General features: G+C 42.6%; 1 protein-coding gene across 2 annotated transcripts in view; it reads right to left on the bottom strand.

Moving 5' to 3' along the window:
• The window catches only part of RFC1 (replication factor C subunit 1), a 430,548-nt gene that overhangs the window by 215,115 nt on the left and 190,527 nt on the right, over positions 1–24,906 (bottom strand). For both annotated transcript variants that reach the window (XM_053704049.1, XM_053704048.1), the window contains exons 6-7: positions 21,177–21,254; positions 90–164 (exon numbers count right to left, since the gene is read on the bottom strand). In XM_053704049.1, coding sequence (XP_053560024.1) covers positions 90–164; positions 21,177–21,254 — 153 coding nt within the window. The remainder of the gene's footprint in view (positions 1–89; positions 165–21,176; positions 21,255–24,906) is intronic.

The raw sequence follows: 24,906 nt of genomic DNA, 5'->3' as shown, positions 1-24,906 counted from the left end.
TCCTGCTGGCCAGGAGTTGAATATCCCACTACTAGATGTCGTGGACTCTCCATGTCATAGGAAAGAAATAAGGATTACTGAAAATGTACCTTTTTTTTGGGTTTTTCATCCAACATTGCAAGGGTCCGGGCAAATTCCTCATCTTCATGCAACTGTTTTTCCAACTATAAAAAGAACAAAAAAAAAAAGTCATATTACAGCTTACCGATTAGAGATTTTCGAATAGCTCTAAGAGCTGTGGATCAGACAGTAGAGGCCTATAGTGGCGGCACACCCCAAGGCTGAACACCCCCAGCCAGTTACCCAGAAAAATGCTAGATTCATGTAGCAGACAAAGTGAGATTATTTAATCCTTCAAATCCTACATATCCCTACAAGCTGGTTCACTAGAGGATCAACAGGAGGGATGTTCCTACACACCACAAAATGCGTCAGAAGAGCAATATGTTCCAGCTGTTGTGTCAGTGGGGACACGCAGTCTCAAATACTTCTGCTCCGGATATATCTTGGAAACAAGCTCAGCAACTTTATGCAGGTCTAAAAATAAAGTGTATCCATGTTCACAAGGTGCTGTACTGAAGTTGAGCTTCTCCAGAAAGGGTTAATCTAAAACCTTTGTTCAGTGATAGCATATTCTCTCTGTTATATCCGTGAATTTGAATTATTTACAAATGTTTATTGCACTATCAATAGTTAATTTAGCATATACTTTTCGGTAACTCATTTAGCCCTGCTCACTTTTTAAAAAAAATAATGTTATGAAGGTGTTCATTATGCTCTTGGTTATCTATTTTGGGACCCATAATTCTATATTATTTATAAAACAGCCCCCCCCCTTTTCACTAACTTAGGGTTTCTCACTGCACTGACATTATTTACATACCACTTGAGCAATCATGGCACAAATGATTGCAAAAGCTTCTCTGGGATCCCCTTTGTTCAGAAATAGATATATATGGTTTTGCCGTTGCTTTTTGGTAATTAGAATGCTGCTAATTGCAGCTATGAACCACTTCTATTATTCGTGGCAGTGAATGGGGTTAATCAGATAGCTTGTTAGATTAATTTTAGATTTTGTGTAAAGATTACCCTCCCACCCCCTGAACCCTCCCAAACAGCTCTCTTCCCTCCCTCACCCCTTAACTGGTCACCACCATCGTAGGTACTGGCAGACAATCTGCCAGTATGCAGTTTTTTTTTTTATTATTTTATATATTGATTTTTTCTGCAGTGTTGTGATCCTCCTCATCTCTCCCACCTCCCTGACCCCCCAAATAGCTATCTAACCTTCCCCATTCCACTACTTACGACTATCTTTTGTACTGGCAGCTGTCTGCCAGTACCTATAAAAAACATTTTTTTTACTTTTTTTTTTTAAACATTTTCTGTAGTGTAGTGGTCCCCGCACCTCCCTACTTTAGCAATCATTAGTTAGGGACCCCCCCCCTTTTTTCTTTAATGCATCTCCCCATCCCTCCCTCTATTTTTTTTCTGCGGCGCTACCTGCAGCTCAGACGTATATAGACGTCATGCGGTCGGATAGGCAAAGTACCACATGACGTATATATACATGTCACATTGGGTTAAGGGGTTAAACTGCAACTAAAATAGCAGTACGAGAAATAACTAAATACAAATGTATTTATTTTTTGCAGTTTAGGCCTCTAATCAAGCATGTAATGTCAGATTACAATGTCCTCCGATAATTAGGTAAAAATACATAAATAATTAGATGAGGATTTAAAAAAAAAAAAAAAAAAAAGTGTTCATGAGAGTTAAATGTCATAGGAAAAAACAACTGACTATTTCATTAATGTCACTGACACATCACTTTGGGACTTTGCATTCACAAGAGTGTTGGAGAAAAAGAAAAATTACAAAGTGCCTCTGGCAAAGAAATTGTTTTAGCAGCAAAGTCCCATCAAGCAGTAAACGTGTTAGCCTGGGCTTTAGACTTGGTAGCATGATTCACTGTTATTAACTGTGATAGATCTCATGGTGATCACCATGTTGCAGCAATCTTATCTGATATGGCGGAAGACGACATATGGCCCTGTACTCATCTAATCTGTTTATGGTTATTACTCAATTCCATGTTACAAATCACACCTCATCACAGAGCAGTCTCCGCTTTCATTCTAAGTATTTGTTTTACAAATGGCACCTACAAGTGTAGTTTAATGATTGCCGTAAGCATTGTTCTATTACTTTGTTGCTGGTCAGCCAAAAACAATATGTAGTCACATTGCTCATTGCTGGAAAATCATTCTTTACCTCTATAATTCTAAGTAATGTACATATTTACAAAAATAAAATCTTGTTCACATACAGTCAATAGGCCTCCCACTCCATATTACCAATTACTCTGGCAGTAGTAAAAGAACTACACCCTTCAGCTGGTTAAGATAACATGAGAACATATACTGTCATTTATTGTGACCCTTTTTTTAGTGACATTTAGCTTAACCCCTTAAGGACCAGCGACGTACCCTGTATGTCACTGGTCTTTTTTGGGGACTTGATTGTTTTATAGCGCGGTCTTGCCACCAGCTTTGAGACTGCTCTATTCCATAAAGCCTGCTGGAGGGAGGGCATTAATAGCGTGTTCTTGCTAGACTAATGCTATTATGTCCTGAAAAAAACGTTAACGACCAGTGACATACAGGGTACATTATGGTCATTAAGGGGTTAAAAAAAAGGGTAGATTTTCTCATTCGCAAAACTTGAAATGCACCCTGCAGACTTCAAAAGGCTAACCCTTCTACATATATTTCCTTAATTGGCTTTCGCTGATAAATGCAACAAAACAATGCATTCTATACTAATATTGCGATTGTGGCTACCATTGGATTGGCTGCTCCAAGTAGTGGGTGGAGTTTGGCTTTTGAAAAACAATTGTAATGAAAATTTGATTTAAAAAGGTGTAGATTATTCTATAGCAACACAACAGAAATGTATTGTAATTACAATGTGTTTTACTTTAAGCATAAATATTGAGCTAAGATCTCCTAGTCTGCAAAGTCAGTAAAATGGGCACTAAATTGAAAGGATTGTTTTTGTTAGTAAAATGCACTGTATTAATCATGCACATTTTGCGTACTAGGTACAACCTAAAAAAAAACAGAATTTATGTTTACCTGATAAATTACTTTCTCCAACGGTGTGTCCGGTCCACGGCGTCATCCTTACTTGTGGGATATTCTCTTCCCCAACAGGAAATGGCAAAGAGCCCAGCAAAGCTGGTCACATGATCCCTCCTAGGCTCCGCCTACCCCAGTCATTCGACCGACGTTAAGGAGGAATATTTGCATAGGAGAAACCATATGGTACCGTGGTGACTGTAGTTAAAGAAAATAAATTATCAGACCTGATTAAAAAAACCCGGGCGGGCCGTGGACCGGACACACCGTTGGAGAAAGTAATTTATCAGGTAAACATAAATTCTGTTTTCTCCAACATAGGTGTGTCCGGTCCACGGCGTCATCCTTACTTGTGGGAACCAATACCAAAGCTTTAGGACACGGATGAAGGGAGGGAGCAAATCAGGTCACCTAAATGGAAGGCACCACGGCTTGCAAAACCTTTCTCCCAAAAATAGCCTCAGAAGAAGCAAAAGTATCAAACTTGTAAAATTTGGTAAAAGTGTGCAGTGAAGACCAAGTCGCTGCCCTACATATCTGATCAACAGAAGCCTCGTTCTTGAAGGCCCATGTGGAAGCCACAGCCCTAGTGGAATGAGCCGTGATTCTTTCGGGAGGCTGCCGTCCGGCAGTCTCGTAAGCCAATCTGATGATGCTTTTAATCCAAAAAGAGAGAGAGGTAGAAGTTGCTTTTTGACCTCTCCTTTTACCGGAATAAACAACAAACAAGGAAGATGTTTGTCTAAAATCCTTTGTAGCATCTAAATAGAATTTTAGAGCGCGAACAACATCCAAATTGTGCAACAAACGTTCCTTCTTTGAAACTGGTTTCGGACACAGAGAAGGTACGATAATCTCCTGGTTAATGTTTTTGTTAGAAACAACTTTTGGAAGAAAACCAGGTTTAGTACGTAAAACCACCTTATCTGCATGGAACACCAGATAAGGAGGAGAACACTGCAGAGCAGATAATTCTGAAACTCTTCTAGCAGAAGAAATTGCAACTAAAAACAAAACTTTCCAAGATAATAACTTAATATCAACGGAATGTAAGGGTTCAAACGGAACCCCCTGAAGAACTGAAAGAACTAAGTTGAGACTCCAAGGAGGAGTCAAAGGTTTGTAAACAGGCTTTTCTAACCAGAGCCTGAACAAAGGCTTGAACATCTGGCACAGCTGCCAGCTTTTTGTGAAGTAACACAGACAAGGCAGAAATCTGTCCCTTCAGGGAACTAGCAGATAATCCTTTCTCCAATCCTTCTTGAAGGAAGGATAGAATCTTAGGAATCTTAACCTTGTCCCAAGGGAATCCTTTAGATTCACACCAACAGATATATTTTTTCCAAATTTTGTGGTAAATCTTTCTAGTTACAGGCTTTCTGGCCTGAACAAGAGTATTGATAACAGAATCTGAGAACCCTCGCTTGGATAAGATCAAGCGTTCAATCTCCAAGCAGTCAGCTGGAGTGAAACCAGATTCGGATGTTCGAACGGACCCTGAACAAGAAGGTCTCGTCTCAAAGGTAGCTTCCAAGGTGGAGCCGATGACATATTCACCAGATCTGCATACCAAGTCCTGCGTGGCCACGCAGGAGCTATCAAGATCACCGACGCCCTCTCCTGATTGATCCTGGCTACCAGCCTGGGGATGAGAGGAAACGGCGGGAACACATAAGCTAGTTTGAAGGTCCAAGGTGCTACTAGTGCATCCACTAGAGCCGCCTTGGGATCCCTGGATCTGGACCCGTAGCAAGGAACTTTGAAGTTCTGACGAGAGGCCATCAGATCCATGTCTGGAATGCCCCACAGCTGAGTGACTTGGGCAAAGATTTCCGGATGGAGTTCCCACTCCCCCGGAAGCAATGACTGACGACTCAGAAAATCCGCTTCCCAATTTTCCACTCCTGGGATGTGGATAGCAGACAGGTGGCAGGAGTGAGACTCCGCCCATAGAATGATTTTGGTCACTTCTTCCATCGCTAGGGAACTCCTTGTTCCCCCCTGATGGTTGATGTACGCAACAGTTGTCATGTTGTCTGATTGAAACCGTATGAACTTGGCCTTTGCTAGCTGAGGCCAAGCCTTGAGAGCATTGAATATCGCTCTCAGTTCCAGAATATTTATCGGTAGAAGAGATTCTTCCCGAGACCAAAGACCCTGAGCTTTCAGGGATCCCCAGACCGCGCCCCAGCCCATCAGACTGGCGTCGGTCGTGACGATGACCCACTCCGGTCTGCGGAATGTCATCCCTTGTGACAGGTTGTCCAGGGACAGCCACCAACGGAGTGAGTCTCTGGTCCTCTGATTTACTTGTATCTTCGGAGACAAGTCTGTATAGTCCCCATTCCACTGACTGAGCATGCACAGTTGTAATGGTCTTAGATGAATGCGCGCAAAAGGAACTATGTCCATTGCCGCTACCATCAAACCGATCACTTCCATGCACTGCGCTATGGAAGGAAGAGGAACGGAATGAAGTATCCGACAAGAGTCTAGAAGTTTTGTTTTTCTGGCCTCTGTCAGAAAAATCCTCATTTCTAAGGAGTCTATTATTGTTCCCAAGAAGGGAACCCTTGTTGACGGAGATAGAGAACTCTTTTCCACGTTCACTTTCCATCCGTGAGATCTGAGAAAGGCCAGGACAATGTCCGTGTGAGCCTTTGCTTGAGGAAGGGACGACGCTTGAATCAGAATGTCGTCCAGGTAAGGTACTACAGCAATGCCCCTTGGTCTTAGCACAGCTAGAAGGGACCCTAGTACCTTTGTGAAAATCCTTGGAGCAGTGGCTAATCCGAAAGGAAGCGCCACGAACTGGTAATGCTTGTCCAGGAATGCGAACCGTAGGAACCGATGATGTTCCTTGTGGATAGGAATATGTAGATACGCATCCTTTAAATCCACCGTGGTCATGAATTGACCTTCCTGGATGGAAGGAAGAATAGTTCGAATGGTTTCCATCTTGAACGATGGAACCTTGAGAAACTTGTTTAAGATCTTGAGATCTAAGATTGGTCTGAACGTTCCCTCTTTTTTGGGAACTATGAACAGATTGGAGTAGAACCCCATCCCTTGTTCTCTTAATGGAACAGGATGAATCACTCCCATTTTTAACAGGTCTTCTACACAATGTAAGAATGCCTGTCTTTTTATGTGGTCTGAAGACAACTGAGACCTGTGGAACCTCCCCCTTGGGGGAAGCCCCTTGAATTCCAGAAGATAACCTTCGGAGACTATTTCTAGCGCCCAAGGATCCAGAACATCTCTTGCCCAAGCCTGAGCGAAGAGAGAGAGTCTGCCCCCCACCAGATCCGGTCCCGGATCGGGGGCCAACATTTCATGCTGTCTTGGTAGCAGTGGCAGGTTTCTTGGCCTGCTTTCCCTTGTTCCAGCCTTGCATTGGTCTCCAAGCTGGCTTGGCTTGAGAAGTATTACCCTCTTGCTTAGAGGACGTAGCACTTTGGGCTGGTCCATTTCTACGAAAGGGACGAAAATTAGGTTTATTTTTTGCCTTGAAAGGCCGATCCTGAGGAAGGGCGTGGCCCTTACCCCCAGTGATATCAGAGATAATCTCTTTCAAGTCAGGGCCAAACAGCGTTTTCCCCTTGAAAGGAATGTTAAGTAGCTTGTTCTTGGAAGACGCATCAGCTGACCAAGATTTCAACCAAAGCGCTCTGCGCGCCACAATAGCAAACCCAGAATTCTTAGCCGCTAACCTAGCCAATTGCAAAGTGGCGTCTAGGGTGAAAGAATTAGCCAATTTGAGAGCATTGATTCTGTCCATAATCTCCTCATAAGGAGGAGAATCACTATCGACCGCCTTTATCAGCTCATCGAACCAGAAACATGCGGCTGTAGCTACAGGGACAATGCATAAAATTGGTTGTAGAAGGTAACCCTGCTGAACAAACATCTTTTTAAGTAAACCTTCTAATTTTTTATCCATAGGATCTTTGAAAGCACAACTATCCTCTATGGGTATAGTGGTGCGTTTGTTTAAAGTGGAAACCGCTCCCTCGACCTTGGGGACTGTCTGCCATAAGTCCTTTCTGGGGTCGACCATAGGAAACAATTTTTTAAATATGGGGGGAGGGACGAAGGGAATACCGGGCCTTTCCCATTCTTTATTAACAATGTCCGCCACCCGCTTGGGTATAGGAAAAGCTTCTGGGAGCCCCGGGACCTCTAGGAACTTGTCCATTTTACATAGTTTCTCTGGGATGACCAACTTGTCACAATCATCCAGAGTGGATAATACCTCCTTAAGCAGAATGCGGAGATGTTCCAACTTAAATTTAAACGTAATCACATCAGGTTCAGCTTGTTGAGAAATGTTCCCTGAATCAGTAATTTCTCCCTCGGACAAAACCTCCCTGGCCCCCTCAGACTGGGTTAGGGGCCCTTCAGAACCATTATTATCAGCGTCGTCATGCTCTTCAGTATCTAAAACAGAGCAGGCGCGCTTACGCTGATAAGTGTTCATTTTGGCTAAAATGTTTTTGACAGAATTATCCATTACAGCCGTTAATTGTTGCATAGTAAGGAGTATTGGCGCGCTAGATGTACTAGGGGCCTCCTGAGTGGGCAAGACTCGTGTAGACGAAGGAGGGAATGATGCAGTACCATGCTTACTCCCCTCACTTGAGGAATCATCTTGGGCATCATTGTCATTGTCACATAAATCACATTTATTTAAATGAATGGGAATTCTGGCTTACCCACATTCAGAACACAGTCTATCTGGTAGTTCAGACATGTTAAACAGGCATAAACTTGATAACAAAGTACAAAAAACGTTTTAAAATAAAACCGTTACTGTCGCTTTAAATTTTAAACTGAACACACTTTATTACTGCAATTGCGAAAAAACATGAAGGAATTGTTCAAAATTCACCAAATTTTCACCACAGTGTCTTAAAGCCTTAAAAGTATTGCACACCAAATATGGAAGCTTTAACCCTTAAAATAACGGAACCGGAGCCGTTTTTAACTTTAACCCCTTTACAGTCCCTGGTATCTGCTTTGCTGAGACCCAACCAAGCCCAAAGGGGAATACGATACCAAATGACGCCTTCAGAAAGCCTTTTCTAAGTATCAGAGCTCCTCTCACATGCGACTGCATGTCATGCCTCTCAAAAACAAGTGCGCAACACCGGCGCGAAAATGAGGCTCTGCCTATGATTTGGGAAAGCCCCTAAAGAATAAGGAGTCTAAAACAGTGCCTGCCGATATTATTATATCAAAATACCCAGAATAAATGATTCCTCAAGGCTAAATATGTGTTAATAATGAATCGATTTAGCCCAGAAAAAGTCTACAGTCTTAATAAGCCCTTGTGAAGCCCTTATTTAAAATCGTAATAAACATGGCTTACCGGATCCCATAGGGAAAATGACAGCTTCCAGCATTACATCGTCTTGTTAGAATGTGTCATACCTCAAGCAGCAAGAGACTGCTCACTGTTCCCCCAACTGAAGTTAATTGCTCTCAACAGTCCTGTGTGGAACAGCCATGGATTTTAGTGACGGTTGCTAAAATCATTTTCCTCATACAAACAGAAATCTTCATCTCTTTTCTGTTTCTGAGTAAATAGTACATACCAGCACTATTTCAAAATAACAAACTCTTGATTGAATAATAAAAACTACAGTTAAACACTAAAAAACTCTAAGCCATCTCCGTGGAGATGTTGCCTGTACAACGGCAAAGAGAATGACTGGGGTAGGCGGGGCCTAGGAGGGATCATGTGACCAGCTTTGCTGGGCTCTTTGCCATTTCCTGTTGGGGAAGAGAATATCCCACAAGTAAGGATGACGCCGTGGACCGGACACACCTATGTTGGAGAAAACATAATTTATGTAAGAACTTACCTGATAAATTCATTTCTTTCATATTAACAAGAGTCCATGAGCTAGTGACGTATGGGATATACATTCCTACCAGGAGGGGCAAAGTTTCCCAAACCTTAAAATGCCTATAAATACACCCCTCACCACACCCACAAATCAGTTTAACGAATAGCCAAGAAGTGGGGTGATAAGAAAAAGTGCGAAGCATATAAAATAAGGAATTGGAATAATTGTGCTTTATACAAAAAAATCATAACCACCACAAAAAAGGGTGGGCCTCATGGACTCTTGTTAATATGAAAGAAATGAATTTATCAGGTAAGTTCTTACATAAATTATGTTTTCTTTCATGTAATTAACAAGAGTCCATGAGCTAGTGACGTATGGGATAATGACTACCCAAGATGTGGATCTTTCCACACAAGAGTCACTAGAGAGGGAGGGATAAAATAAAGACAGCCAATTCCTGCTGAAAATAATCCACACCCAAAATAAAGTTTAACAAAAAACATAAGCAGAAGATTCAAACTGAAACCGCTGCCTGAAGAACTTTTCTACCAAAAACTGCTTCAGAAGAAGAAAATACATCAAAATGGTAGAATTTAGTAAAAGTATGCAAAGAAGACCAAGTTGCTGCTTTGCAGATCTGGTCAACCGAAGCTTCATTCCTAAACGCCCAGGAAGTAGATACTGACCTAGTAGAATGAGCTGTAATTCTTTGAGGCGGAGTTTTACCCGACTCAACATAGGCAAGATGAATTAAAGATTTCAACCAAGATGCCAAAGAAATGGCAGAAGCTTTCTGGCCTTTCCTAGAACCGGAAAAGATAACAAATAGACTAGAAGTCTTACGGAAAGATTTCGTAGCTTCAACATAATATTTCAAAGCTCTAACAACATCCAAAGAATGCAATGATTTCTCCTTAGAATTCTTAGGATTAGGACATAATGAAGGAACCACAATTTCTCTACTAATGTTGTTGGAATTCACAACTTTAGGTAAAAATTCAAAAGAAGTTCGCAACACCGCCTTATCCTGATGAAAAATCAGAAAAGGAGACTCACACGAAAGAGCAGATAATTCAGAAACTCTTCTAGCAGAAGAGATGGCCAAAAGGAACAAAACTTTCCAAGAAAGTAATTTAATGTCCAATGAATGCATAGGTTCAAACGGAGGAGCTTGAAGAGCTCCCAGAACCAAATTCAAACTCCAAGGAGGAGAAATTGACTTAATGACAGGTTTTATACGAACCAAAGCTTGTACAAAACAATGAATATCAGGAAGAATAGCAATCTTTCTGTGAAAAAGAACAGAAAGAGCAGAGATTTGTCCTTTCAAAGAACTTGCGGACAAACCCTTATCCAAACCATCCTGAAGAAATTGTAAAATTCTCGGTATTCTAAAAGAATGCCAAGAAAAATGATGAGAAAGACACCATGAAATATAAGTCTTCCAGACTCTATAATATATCTCTCGAGATACAGATTTACGAGCCTGTAACATAGTATTAATCACGGAGTCAGAGAAACCTCTATGACCAAGAATCAAGCGTTCAATCTCCATACCTTTAAATTTAAGGATTTCATATCCGGATGGAAAAAAGGACCTTGTGACAGAAGGTCTGGTCTTAACGGAAGAGTCCATGGCTGGCAAGATGCCATCCGGACAAGATCCGCATACCAAAACCTGTGAGGCCATGCCGGAGCTATTAGCAGAACAAACGAGCATTCCCTCAGAATCTTGGAGATTACTCTTGGAAGAAGAACTAGAGGCGGAAAGATATAGGCAGGATGATACTTCCAAGGAAGTGATAATGCATCCACTGCCTCCGCCTGAGGATCCCGGGATCTGGACAGATACCTGGGAAGTTTCTTGTTTAGATGAGAGGCCATCAGATCTATCTCTGGGAGCCCCCACAATTGAACAATCTGAAGAAATACCTCTGGGTGAAGAGACCATTCGCTCGGATGCAACGTTTGGCGACTGAGATAATCCGCTTCCCAATTGTCTACACCTGGGATATGAACCGCAGAGATTAGACAGGAGCTGGATTCCGCCCAAACCAAAATTCGAGATACTTCTTTCATAGCCAGAGGACTGTGAGTCCCTCCTTGATGATTGATGTATGCCACAGTTGTGACATTGTCTGTCTGAAAACAAATGAACGATTCTCTCTTCAGAAGAGGCCAAAACTGAAGAGCTCTGAAAATTGCACGGAGTTCCAAAATATTGATCGGTAATCTCACCTCCTGAGATTCCCAAACTCCTTGTGCCGTCAGAGATCCCCACACAGCTCCCCAACCTGTGAGACTTGCATCTGTTGAAATTACAGTCCAGGTCGGAAGAACAAAAGAAGCCCCCTGAATTAAACGATGGTGATTTGTCCACCACGTTAGAGAGTGTCGAACAATCGGTTTTAAAGATATTAATTGAGATATCTTCGTGTAATCCCTGCACCATTGGTTCAGCATACAGAGCTGAAGAGGTCGCATGTGAAAACGAGCAAAGGGGATCGCGTCCGATGCAGCAGTCATAAGACCTAGAATTTCCATGCATAAGGCTACCGAAGGGAATGATTGTGACTGAAGGTTTCGACAAGCTGTAATCAATTTTAGACGTCTCTTGTCTGTTAAAGACAGAGTCATGGACACTGAATCTATCTGGAAACCCAGAAAGGTTACCCTTGTTTGAGGAATCAAAGAACTTTTTGGTAAATTGATCCTCCAACCATGATCTTGAAGAAACAACACAAGTCGATTCGTATGAGACTCTGCTAAATGTAAAGACGGAGCAAGTACCAAGATATCGTCCAAATAAGGAAATACCACAATACCCTGTTCTCTGATTACAGACAGAAGGGCACCGAGAATCTTTGTGAAAATTCTTGGAGCTGTAGCAAGGCCAAACGGTAGAGCCACAAATTGGTAATGCTTGTCTAGAAAAGAGAATCTCAGGAACTGATAATGATCTGGATGAATCGGAATATGCAGATATGCATCCTGTAAATCTATTGTGGACATATAATTCCCTTGCTGAACAAAAGGCAATATAGTCCTTACAGTTACCATCTTGAACGTTGGTATCCTTACATAACGATTCAATAATTTTAGATCCAGAACTGGTCTGAAGGAATTCTCCTTCTTTGGTACAATGAAGAGATTTGAATAAAACCCCATCCCCTGTTCCGGAACTGGAACTGGCATAATTACTCCAGCCAACTCTAGATCTGAAACACAATTCAGAAATGCTTGAGCTTTCACTGGATTTACTGGGACATGGGAAAGAAAAAATCTCTTTGCAGGAGGTCTCATCTTGAAACCAATTCTGTACCCTTCTGAAACAATGTTCTGAAACCAAAGATTGTGAACAGATTTGATCCAAATTTCTTTGAAAAAACGTAACCTGCCCCCTACCAGCTGAACTGGAATGAGGGCCGTACCTTCATGTGAACTTAGAAGCAGGCTTTGCCTTTCTAGCAGGCTTGGATTTATTCCAGACTGGAGATGGTTTCCAAACTGAAACTGCTCCTGAGGACGAAGGATCAGGCTTTTGTTCTTTGTTGAAACGAAAGGAACGAAAACGATTGTTAGCCCTGTTTTTACCTTTAGATTTTTTATCCTGTGGTAAAAAAGTTCCTTTCCCACCAGTAACAGTTGAAATAATAGAATCCAACTGAGAACCAAATAATTTGTTTCCCTGGAAAGAAATGGAAAGTAGAGTTGATTTAGAAGCCATATCAGCATTCCAAGTCTTAAGCCATAAAGCTCTTCTGGCTAAGATAGCCAGAGACATAAATCTAACATCAACTCTAATAATATCAAAAATGGCATCACAGATGAAATTATTAGCATGCTGGAGAAGAATAATAATATCATGAGAATCACGATTTGTTACTTGTTGCGCTAGAGTTTCCAACCAAAAAGTTGAAGCTGCAGCAACATCAGCCAATGATATAGCAGGTCTAAGAAGATTACCTGAACATAGATAAGCTTTTCTTAGAAAAGATTCAATTTTTCTATCTAAAGGATCCTTAAACGAGGTACCATCTGACGTAGGAATGGTAGTACGTTTAGCAAGGGTAGAAATAGCCCCATCAACTTTAGGGATTTTGTCCCAAAATTCTAACCTGTCAGGCGGAACAGGATATAATTGCTTAAAACGTTTAGAAGGAGTAAATGAATTACCCAATTTATCCCATTCCTTAGCAATTACTGCAGAAATAGCATTAGGAACAGGAAAGACTTCTGGAATAACCGCAGGAGCTTTAAAAACCTTATCCAAACGTATAGAATTAGTATCAAGAGGACTAGAATCCTCTATTTCTAAAGCAATTAGTACTTCTTTAAGTAAAGAGCGAATAAATTCCATCTTAAATAAATATGAAGATTTATCAGCATCAATCTCTGAGACAGAATCCTCTGAACTAGAAGAGTCCAAAGAATCAGAATGATGGTGTTCATTTAAAAATTCATCTGTAGAGAGAGAAGATTTAAAAGACTTTTTACGTTTACTAGAAGGAGAAATAACAGACAAAGCCTTCTTTATGGATTCAGAAACAAAATCTCTTATGTTATCAGGAACATTCTGCACCTTAGATGTTGAGGGAACTGCAACAGGCAATGGTACATCACTAAAGGAAATATTATCTGCTTTAACAAGTTTGTCATGACAATTAATACAAACAACAGCTGGAGAAATAGCTACCAAAAGTTTACAGCAGATACACTTAGCTTTGGTAGATCCAGCAGGCAGTGGTTTTCCTGTAGTATCTTCTGGCTCAGATGCAACGTGAGACATCTTGCAATATGTAAGAGAAAAAACAACATATAAAGCAAAATAAATCAAATTCCTTATAAGACAGTTTCAGGAATGGGAAAAAAATGCCAAACATCAAGCTTCTAGCAACCAGAAGCAAATGAAAATGAGACTGAAATAATGTGGAGACAAAAGCGACGCCCATATTTTTTGGCGCCAGATAAGACGCCCACATTATTTGGCGCCTAAATGCTTTTGGCGCCAAAAATGACGCCACATCCGGAACGCCGACATTTTTGGCGCAAAATAACGTCAAAAAATGACGCAACTTCCGGCGACACGTATGACGCCGGAAACGGAAATGAATTTTTGCGCCAAAAAAATCCGCGCCAAAAATGACGCAATAAAATGAAGCATTTTCAGCCCCCGCGAGCCTAACAGCCCACAGGGAAAAAAGTCAAATTTTTGAGGTAAGACAAAATATGATAATTTAAAGCATAATCCCAAATATGAAACTGACTGTCTGGAAATAAGGAAAGTTGAACATTCTGAGTCAAGGCAAATAAATGTTTGAATACATATATTTAGAACTTTATAAATAAAGTGCCCAACCATAGCTTAGAGTGTCACAGAAAATAAGACTTACTTACCCCAGGACACTCATCTACATGTTTGTAGAAAGCCAAACCAGTACTGAAACGAGAATCAGTAGAGGAAATGGTAAATATAAGAGTATATCGTCGATCTGAAAAGGGAGGTAAGAGATGAATCTCTACGACCGATAACAGAGAACCTTATGAAATAGACCCCGTAGAAGGAGATCACTGCATTCAATAGGCAATACTCTCCTCACATCCCTCTGACATTCACTGCACGCTGAGAGGAAAACCGGGCTCCAACTTGCTGCGGAGCGCATATCAACGTAGAATCTAGCACAAACTTACTTCACCACCTCCCTTGGAGGCAAAGTTTGTAAAACTGATTTGTGGGTGTGGTGAGGGGTGTATTTATAGGCATTTTAAGGTTTGGGAAACTTTGCCCCTCCTGGTAGGAATGTATATCCCATACGTCACTAGCTCATGGACTCTTGTTAATTACATGAAAGAAACATAATTTATGCTTACCTGATAAATTTATTTCTCTTGTAGTGTGTTCAGTCCACGGGTCATCCATTTCTTATGGGATATATTCTCCTTCCCAACAGGAAGTTGCAAGAGGATCACCCAAGCAGAGCTGCTATATAGCTCCTCCCCTCACATGTCATATCCAGTCATTCGACCGAAACAAGACGAGAAAGGAGAAACTATAGGGTGCAGTGGTGACTGGAGTTATAATTTAAAATTTAGAACCTGCCTCAAAAAGACAGGGCGGGCCGTGGACTGAACACACTACAAGAGAAATAAATTTATCAGGTAAGCATAAATTATGTTTTCTCTTGTTAAGTGTGTTCAGTCCACGGGTCATCCATTACTTATGGGATACCAATACCAAAGCTAAAGTACACGGATGATGGGAGGGACAAGGCAGGAACATTAAACAGAAGGAACCACTGCCTGTAGAACCTTTCTCCCAAAAACAGCCTCCGAAGAAGCAAAAGTGTCAAATTTGTAAAATTTGGAAAAAGTATGAAGTGAAGACTAAGTTGCAGCCTTGCAAATCTGTTCAACAGAGGCCTCATTCTTAAAGGCCCAGGTGGAAGCCACAGCTCTAGTGGAATGAGCTGTAATTTTTTCAGGAGGCTGCTGTCCAGCAGTCTCATAGGCTAAGCGTATTATGCTACGAAGCCAAAAAGTGAGAGAGGTAGCCGAAGCCTTTTGACCTCTCCTCTGTCCAGAGTAAACGACAAACAGAGAAGTTTGTCGAAAATCTTTAGTTGCCTGTAAGTAGAACTTCAGGGCACGGACCACGTCTAGATTATGCAAAAGACGTTCCTTCTTTGAAGAAGGATTAGGGCATAACGATGGAACAACAATCTCTTGATTGATATTCCTGTTAGAAACAACCTTAGGTAAAAACCCAGGTTTAGTACGCAGGACTACCTTGTCTGAATGAAAGATCAGATAAGGAGAATCACAATGTAAGGCAGATAACTCAGAGACTCTTCGAGCCGAGGAAATAGCCATCAAAAACAGAACTTTCCAAGATAAAAGCTAAATATCAATGGAATGAAGGGGTTCAAACGGAACACCCTGAAGAACTTTAAGAACCAAGTTTAAGCTCCACGGAGGAGCAACAGTTTTAAACACAGGCTTAATCCTAGCCAAAGCCTGACAAAAAGCCTGGACGTCTGGATTCTCTGCCAGACGCTTGTGTAAAAGAATAGACAGAGCAGAAATCTGTCCCTTTAGTGAACTCTCTTGTAGAAAAGACAATATCCTAGGAATCCTAACCTTACTCCATGAGTAACTCTTGGATTCACACCAATATAAATATTTACGCCATATCTTGTGGTAAATTTTTTTTGGTAACAGGTTTCCGAGCCTGTATTAATGTATCAATAACCGAATCCGAAAACCCACGCTTTGATAGAATCAAGCGTTCAATTTCCAAGCAGTTAGCCTCAGAGAAATTAGGTTTGGATGGTTGAAAGGACCCTGAATTAGAAGGTCCTGCCTCAGGGTAGAGACCATGGTGGACAGGACGACATGTCCACTAGGTCTGCATACCAGGTCCTGCGTGGCCACGCAGGCGCTATCAGAATCACTGATGCTCTCTCCTGTTTGATCCTGGCAATCAGTCGAGGTAGCAACGGAAAAGGTGGAAACATATAAGCTATGTTGAAAACCCAAGGGGCTGCTAGTGCATCTACCAGCACCGCACTCGGGTCCCTGGACCTGGATCCGTAACAAGGAAGCTTGGCGTTCTGGCGAGATGCCATGAGATCCAGATCCGGTTTGCCCCAACGACGAATCAGTTGAGCAAATACCTCCGGGTGGATTTCCCACTCCCCCGGATGAAAGGTCTGGCGACTTAGAAAATCCGCCTCCCAGTTCTCCACGCCTGGGATGTAGATCGCTGACAGGTGGCAAGAGTGAGACTCTGCCCAGCGAATTATCTTCGAGACTTCCAACATCGCTAGGGAACTCCTGGTTCCCCCTTGATGATTGATGTAAGCCACAGTCGTGATGTTGTCCGACTGAAATCTGATGAACCTCAGTGTTGCTAACTGAGTCCAAGCTAGAAGAGCATTGAATATTGCTCTTAATTCTAGAATGTTTATCGAGAGGAGTCTCTCCTCCTGAGTCCACAATCCCTGAGCCTTCAGGGAGTTCCAGACTGCTCCCCAGCCTAGTAGGCTGGCATCTGTTGTTACAATCGTCCAATCTGGTCTGCGAAAAGTCATTCCTTTGGACAGATGAACCCGTGACAACCACCAGAGAAGAGAATCTCTGGTCTCCTGGTCCAGATTTAGCAAAGGGGACAGATCTGAGTAATCCCCGTTCCATTGACTTAGCATGCATAGTTGCAGCGGTCTGAGATGTAGGCGCGCAAATGGCACTATGTCCATTGCCGCGACCATTAAGCCGATTACTTCCATGCACTGAGCTAATGATGGGCTTGGAATGGAGTGAAGGACACGGCAAGCATTGAGAATCTTTGATAACCTGGACTCCCTCAGGTAAATCTTCATCTCTAAAGAATCTATAAGAGTCCCTAGAAAAGGGACCCTTGTGAGTGGTAACAGAGAACTCTTTTCCACGTTCACTTTCCACCCATGCGACTTCAGAAATGCTAGAACTATCTCTGTATGAGACTTTGAATTTTGAAAACTTGACGCTTGTATCAGAATGTCGTCTAGGTACGGAGCCACCGCTATGCCTCGTGGTCTTAGTACCGCCAGAAGTGAGCCCAGAACCTTTGTAAAAATTATCGGGGCCGTAGCTAACCCGAAGGGAAGAGCAACAAACTGGTAATGCCTGTCTAGAAAGGCAAACCTTAGGTACCGATAATGATCTTTGTGAATCGGTATGTGAAGGTAGGCATCCTTTAAGTCCACTGTGGTCATATATTGACCCTCTTGGATCATGGGTAGGATGGTCCGAATGGTTTCCATCTTGAACGATGGAACCCTTAGGAATTTGTTTAAGATTTTTAAGTCTAAGATTGGTCTGAAGGTTCCCTCTTTCTTGGGAACCACAAACAGATTTGAATAAAACCCTTGCCCCTGTTCCGTTCGCGGAACTGGGTGGATCACTCCAATCACTAAGAGGTCTTGTACACATTGTAGAAATGCCTCTTTCTTTACTAGGTTTGTTGATAACCTTGACAGATGAAACCTCCCTTGTGGAGGAGAAGTTTTGAAATCCAGAAGGTATTCCTGAGATATAATCTCCAACGTCCAGGGATCCTGTACATCTCTTGCCCAAGCCTGGGCGAAAAGAGAAAGTCTGCCCCCCACTAGATCCGTCTCCGGAAAGGGGGCCCTGTCTTCATGCTGTCTTAGGGGCGGAAGTAGGCTTTCTGGCCTGCTTGCCCTTGTTCCATGACTGGTTGCCTTTCCAACCCTGTCTGTAACGAGCAGTAGTTCCTTCCTGTTTTGGAGCGGAGGAAGTTGATGCTGCTCCTGCCTTGAAATTACAAAAGGCACGAAAATTAGACTGTTTGGCCTTTGATTTGGCCCTGTCCTGAGGAAGGGTGTGGCCCTTACCTCCAGTAATGTCAGCAATAATTTCCTTCAAGCCGGGCCCGAATAAGGTCTGCCCTTTGAAAGGAATGTTTAGTAGTTTAGACTTAGAAGTTACATCTGCTGACCAGGATTTAAGCCATAGCGCTCTGCGCGCCTGTATGGCGAATCCGGAATTCTTAGCCGTAAGTTTTGTTAAATGCACTACGGCATCCGAAACAAACGCATTAGCCAGCTTAAGGGTTCTAATCTTGCTCAAAGATTCATCCAATGGTGCTGTGCGAATCGCCTCTTCCAGAGACTCAAACCAGAATGTCGCTGCAGCAGTGACAGGCGCAATGCATGCAAGAGGCTGTAATATAAAACCTTGTTGAACAAACATTTTCTTAAGGTAACCCTCTAATTTTTTATCCATTGGATCTGAGAAAGCACAGCTATCCTCCACCGGGATAGTGGTACGCTTGGCTAAAGTAGAAACTGCTCCCTCCACCTTAGGGACCGTCTGCCATAAGTCTCGTGTGGTGGCGTCTATAGGGAACATTTTTCTAAATATCGGAGGAGGGGAAAAAGGCACACCGGGTCTATCCCACTCCTTGCTAATAATCTCTGTAAGCCTCTTTGGTATAGGAAAAACGTCAGTACACACCGGTACCGCATAGTATTTATCCAGCCTACATAATTTCTCTGGGATTGCCACCGTGTCACAATCATTCAGAGCCGCTAACACCTCCCCTAGCAACACACGGAGGTTCTCAAGCTTAAATTTAAAATTTGAAATTTCTGAATCCGGTCTCCCCGAATCAGAACAGTCACCCACAGAATGAAGCTCTCCGTCCTCATGTTCTGCAAATTGTGACGCAATATCAGACATGGCTCTTGTGTCATCGGCGCGCTCTGTCCTTAACCCAGAGCTGTCGCGCTTGCCTATTAACTCGGGCATATTGTATAATACTTCTTTCATAACATTAGCCATATCATGTAAAGTGATTTGTAAGGGCCTTGATGTACTTGGCGCCTCAATCTTACGCACCTCCCGAGCGGGAGACGAAGGTACTGACACGTGAGGAGAGTTAGACGGCATAACTTCCCCCTCGTTGTCTGGTGATAATTTCTTTATCGGTACAGATTGACTTTTATTCAAAGTAATATCAATACAATTGGTACACATATTTCTATTGGGCTCCACATCGGCTTTTAAACATAATGAACAAGCAGATTCCTCTGTATCAGACATGTTTAAACAGACTAGCAATGAAGCTAGCAAGCTTGGAAATTACTTTCAATAAGTTTACAAGCAATATAAAAAACGCTGCAGTGCTTTTTTTTTTTTTTTTTTTTTAAAAACACAGTTGAATAACAAAGAACTAATTCAGTTATAGTCAACAATTCTTTAAATGTATTAATTAGCAGAGGATTGCACCCATTAGCAAAAGGATGATTAACCCCTCAGTACCCAAAAACGGATATCAAATTAAGATTTAACGCTTTTATCACAGTCAAACACACTGTCACAGGTCTGCTGTGACTGATTACCTCCCTCAAAAACGACTTTTGAAGATCCCTGAGCTCTCTGGAGACGTCCTGGATCAAAGAGGAAGAAGCAGGAAGACTGTGCTAGAATTCTAACTGCGCAACAAGGCGCTAAAAAAAGGTCCCTCCCACTCCTATTACAACAGTGGGAGACCTGATATAACGGTTTCTATGCAGAAATATACGTTAGCCATGTGGAAAAAAATCATGCCCAAAAAGATTTATCACCAAAGTACCTCACAAAACGATTAACATGCCAGTAAACGTTTGAAAAAACAACATTTCAGATGCTGTGTAAAGTTATTACTAAGCCTGCTACCAGTCGCTTCTTCTGCAGTTAAGGCTCACACATTATATCAGTATTAACAGTATTTTTTCAGTCAAATTCTAGTCCCTAGAAAATAACTCTACTGTTCATACATTTATCAGCCCGATACCAGTCACTACTACTGCATTTAAGGCTGTACTTACATCATACGGGTAACAGCAGTGTTTTCTTAGTCAATTCCATTCCCAGAAAATATTGTACTGCACATACCTCATTTGCGGGAGACCCCGCATGCTATTCCCATTTTCTGAAGTTACCCCACTCCTCAGAATGTCGAGAACAGCCAGTGGATCTTAGTTACGCCTGCTAAGATCATAGAAAACGCAGGCAGTTTCTTCTTCCAAATACTGCCTGAGATAGAAAAAACAGCACACTCCGGTGCCATTTAAAATAAACTTTTGATTGAAGAATAATTAAGTAAAAACTCCAACTCCTCTCGCGACCTCCTTTGTTGAGGGTTGCAAGAGAATGACTGGATATGACATGTGAGGGGAGGAGCTATATAGCAGCTCTGCTTGGGTGATCCTCTTGCAACTTCCTGTTGGGAAGGAGAATATATCCCATAAGTAATGGATGACCCGTGGACTGAACACACTTAACAAGAGAAAGTTACTTAAGTATACTGCCATTGCAACTGACGAATTGTTTTGCAGGCCTGAGACACACCCCTTGAAATGTCTTTTTAATGCCGTTTATATAATTTCTGTGGCTAATTAGGGATTGAAATAAACTGCTGCATAAAACAACCAATCATTGTGCAGTATGTGTGTCACATATTACAGAAAAAGCAAGAAATAAAAAAAATGAAAGTACATTGGATAATTAAATGTTATAGGGAATGAATACATTTAAATTACCCTTTAAATAGAGACAGTGAAAAAATAATTTGGCTTGTATTTAGGAAAAATACACAACAAGGTCCCTTAACACTGGCTTTACAAATAACACACACCTCTGCATCTTCCTCAATCTGAATTTGTTTGGCAATAGCTTCGTCATCCAGTGTGGAATCATCAGTGCTCTCGCAAGTCTGTAATACAATACAAATACAATGAAAGCAAAACAAATAAGCAACAGGCTACAACAAATGCTATACATTCCCAATATGTTATGCACTGAAAGTCCCAAATAATTTGTAAACTTATTACTGCTGAATGCCTCTTAAAAGGGACATGTTATAAAAAAAAAAACTAAATTATGCTTAACTGATAATTTCCTTTTCTTCCGTTGGAAAGAGTCCCTAGCTGCATTCATTACTTTTGGGAAATAAGAACCTGGCACCAGGAGGAGGCAAAGACACCCCAGCCAAAGGCTTAAATACTCCTCCCACTTCCCTCATCCCCAGTCATTCTGCAGAGGAACAAGGAACAGTAGAAGAAATATCATGGTGAAAAAAGGTACCAGAAGAATAAAGACGCCCCACGTAGAAAAAGGGGTGGGGAGCTGTGGATTCTTTCCAACGGAAGAAAAGGAAATGATCAGGTAAGCATAGTTTATGCTTTTCCTCCTAATTGGAAAGAGTCCACAGCTGCATTCATTACTTTTGGGAAAACAATACCCAAGCTAAAGAAGACACTGAATGCCAAAACGGGAGGGGACAATAGGCGGCCCATTCTGAGAGAACCAAGCCAGAAAACACTACCCAACAAAAACCCAGCTTCGTCCAAAGCCGAGAAAACTTTGAAAAGGAAAGGCTCCAAGGGCACTGACCCACAGATAGTCCAGAAGCCTAGCTAGAGACCGCAAAATCGGACTCAACTGAGCCAACAGTCCTCCAGGAGACAACATCACCCAACAGGCGGTCCCTCACCAAGGGATAAGGAAAAGAAGAACTGAAGGAGAACCAAAAGGTCACCACAAAAGGAAAACCCCCAATAGCGAGCCCAGCTCACAAAGACCCAAATGGGTCCTGACAGACAAGGGGAGGCTATGCCCCGACCAAGCAGAAACCAGAGGTTTAGGACCAGGCCTCGAAACAGAGAAACCTCTCTCTAAACATTGTGCAAAACCACCGAAAGACAACTGAAGACTGAGTCCTCACATCGTCAGAACTAATACTATAGTATTCAGACAAAAAAAGAAAGTTTAAAAGACCCAAACAAAAAACACGCAGTCATAATTAGGATGACACAGAAGAATACTTGCTAAGAAGTAAAAATCGGCCAGCAAGAGAACAGATGGTAAAAGGAGAACTCCCAGACAGAGGGCACACTTCCAGGTAATCGAAGCCGCTAGAACTATACACAGGGTTCTAAAAAGGGAAGCACATAACCTCAACAAAACCCACTGCGCCCCAGAGAGAGAGAGAGAGAGAGAGAGAGAGGTTACACCCAGAACCCGCATCTCAGAACCCAGCCCAAGCATCGGTAGTTCTTGGAAACAGAACAAAAGAACCCCAACACTAGCTCAAAAACGAGCGGAAGAATGGCCACAGCCATCCCAACAAAGCAAGGGTGCCAACCCGACTCCTTAGAAACAGACAAGGCCGTAGACCCAAAGGAATCTAATAAAAAGTCCACCATAGTCTCGACACAGAGCCAGCAAGACTCCAGATGGGACATAACCCAGAGCAAAACACCCCTCTCTGAAAGGTTAACTCTCAGTTCCAACCTCCTGAATCCAAGAGAATCCTTAGAAAAAGGACCACACCTCCATAAGGAGAATAAGCCCCCCCCCCACCCTAAGAAAAGGAATTGGGCCAAAAAGGCAGAGCACCTGCCCACAAGACACAAAGCCACAAGCTGAAGGAGAGATCAATCTCCAACGCAGATGAACTTGGAAAGAATCCTCCTAAGGAATTAGCTTGCTAACACATCCAATGTGCAATAGCTGCAGCAGAGACACTGCAAACCCATTCGCCTGCAGAGCAGTGAATCCATAAGGTTACCACAGCAAGCTGACCAAGGGAGACCGACCATAAAGGCGTAAGTCCAGCCCAATGAGCATCATTACTCAGACAACCTGGCAAACCGTGACCAGGTCAATTAGTCCAAGTAAAAGGACATAGCCCAAGTTCCCAGGAACTGGGGAACCCTGAACCAGCCCTAGAGACAAAAAGTCCGGCAACAACTCCACAAAGGAAAACACTGAGCGAAGGGAGAAAACAGATCTGAGCCCCCTAATTGTTTAAACCAACAAAATCCGAGAGCTTAACACCTCGTCTGATATTAAAAAAAACAGACCACAGGGAGATATCAATGCAATATCCAGATCAACCCAGATAACAAGAACTTGCAAGTCCCAACCCAAGGAAGAGACCACCAATTGCCAAAGTCCAATGCTCCAAAGGAGCTAAGGCGTTAAAAGTCGTACAACGACACTAGAGCCCATAGACTCTCAAACAGCCGCAGGACAACAAGCAAGGGGATACCCCGAGTCCAAAATCACTCGAGTAAAGGCTGGTCTCCGCATCACCTCCATACAATCAGAGGATCATAGAGAGAAAAGGACGCACAGCATCCCCAACTCCGAGCAGAGCCTAAGGAGACCACACCCAGTGCCCCTAACAGGGAACGACCATATCCCGGAGGGGAACCCAGGTCCCTAAAAAGAGGCCCAACTCACATGGAGACAACAGAGGAAGACCAACGTCTCATAAAAAACAGCTAGACAGTACACAGTCACATTCTGCAACCCATCCGCTGCAAGACAACTGAACTACCCAATAAACTACTAGCTGCTGAGAACCAAGTCCAGAAGGACAAGTCCCAGGGCCTTAAGAGAAAAAAAAAGGCCAAACCGCCCAACTCGGCGGCAAGAGGGCGCAAGTTCACCAACCCTCCACTACATCGGAAGGAGCTCTAGGGTCTGACAACCCCAGACACAAGAGAGACGCAACGGAACTCCACTGATCCAATAATCCAAATTAAAGGCTATAAGGACTGAGACAATCCTTCCTGCCTCACAGACCCACTGGTCCTCTAGAATGCTTAGTTGAGCACAGAGGATAACATGAGCACTCGGCGCCTCTACCGGACCAGCCAAGCAGAGCGGCGCCACGTGTCCGAACAGCTACCAGACAGAACTGAACCCAAACAGGACCAGTCTGCAATCCGGGTCCTAACCGACAAGCCACATAAATCCTCCCTTAGATGTGGAAGAAGGAAAACAGACAGGACATCCTATCAGATGAAAATAAAATACAAGGCAACCCGTAGGTCAACGCCCAAACAGGCCCACCGAAGGACCAGCTAAATGGAGCCCTGATCTTCCAAAAAAACTGGAAAAGATCTCAATACATGGACAACCAGGAGATTACATCATCCCCACATGCCTAATGAGGTGTGCCCTTCGAAGAGCAGACTAAATATTCCTGTATCCGATAAGGTCGTTCAATAACGGGAAAAACCTGTCTGAGTAACACATGAAGGCGTGCAATTCTGTAACAAAAGGCACAACACTCAGGGACAGTCGCACCCGCAGGGAACTGTACAGTCCAAGGTGGCATACCCAAGACAACAGGAGCAGGGAAGGGAAACGAAACAAAAGGCAAAGAATGACTGGGGGATGAGGGAAGTGGGATGAGTATTTAAGCCTTTGGCTGGGGTATCTTTGCCTCCTCCTGGTGGCCAGGTTCTTATTTCCCAAAATTAATGAATGCAGCTGTGGACTCTTTCCAATTGGGAAGAAAAACACACTTGAAAGTGTTGATGCATATCTGTAAAAAGCTGAACAGAAGAATA

The sequence above is a fragment of the Bombina bombina genome, chromosome 2, assembly GCF_027579735.1.
Source record: "Bombina bombina isolate aBomBom1 chromosome 2, aBomBom1.pri, whole genome shotgun sequence".
Lineage (NCBI taxonomy): Eukaryota > Metazoa > Chordata > Amphibia > Anura > Bombinatoridae > Bombina > Bombina bombina.
The sequence above is the reverse complement of the archived record's forward strand: the minus strand, read 5'-3'. Positions and strand labels throughout refer to the sequence as shown.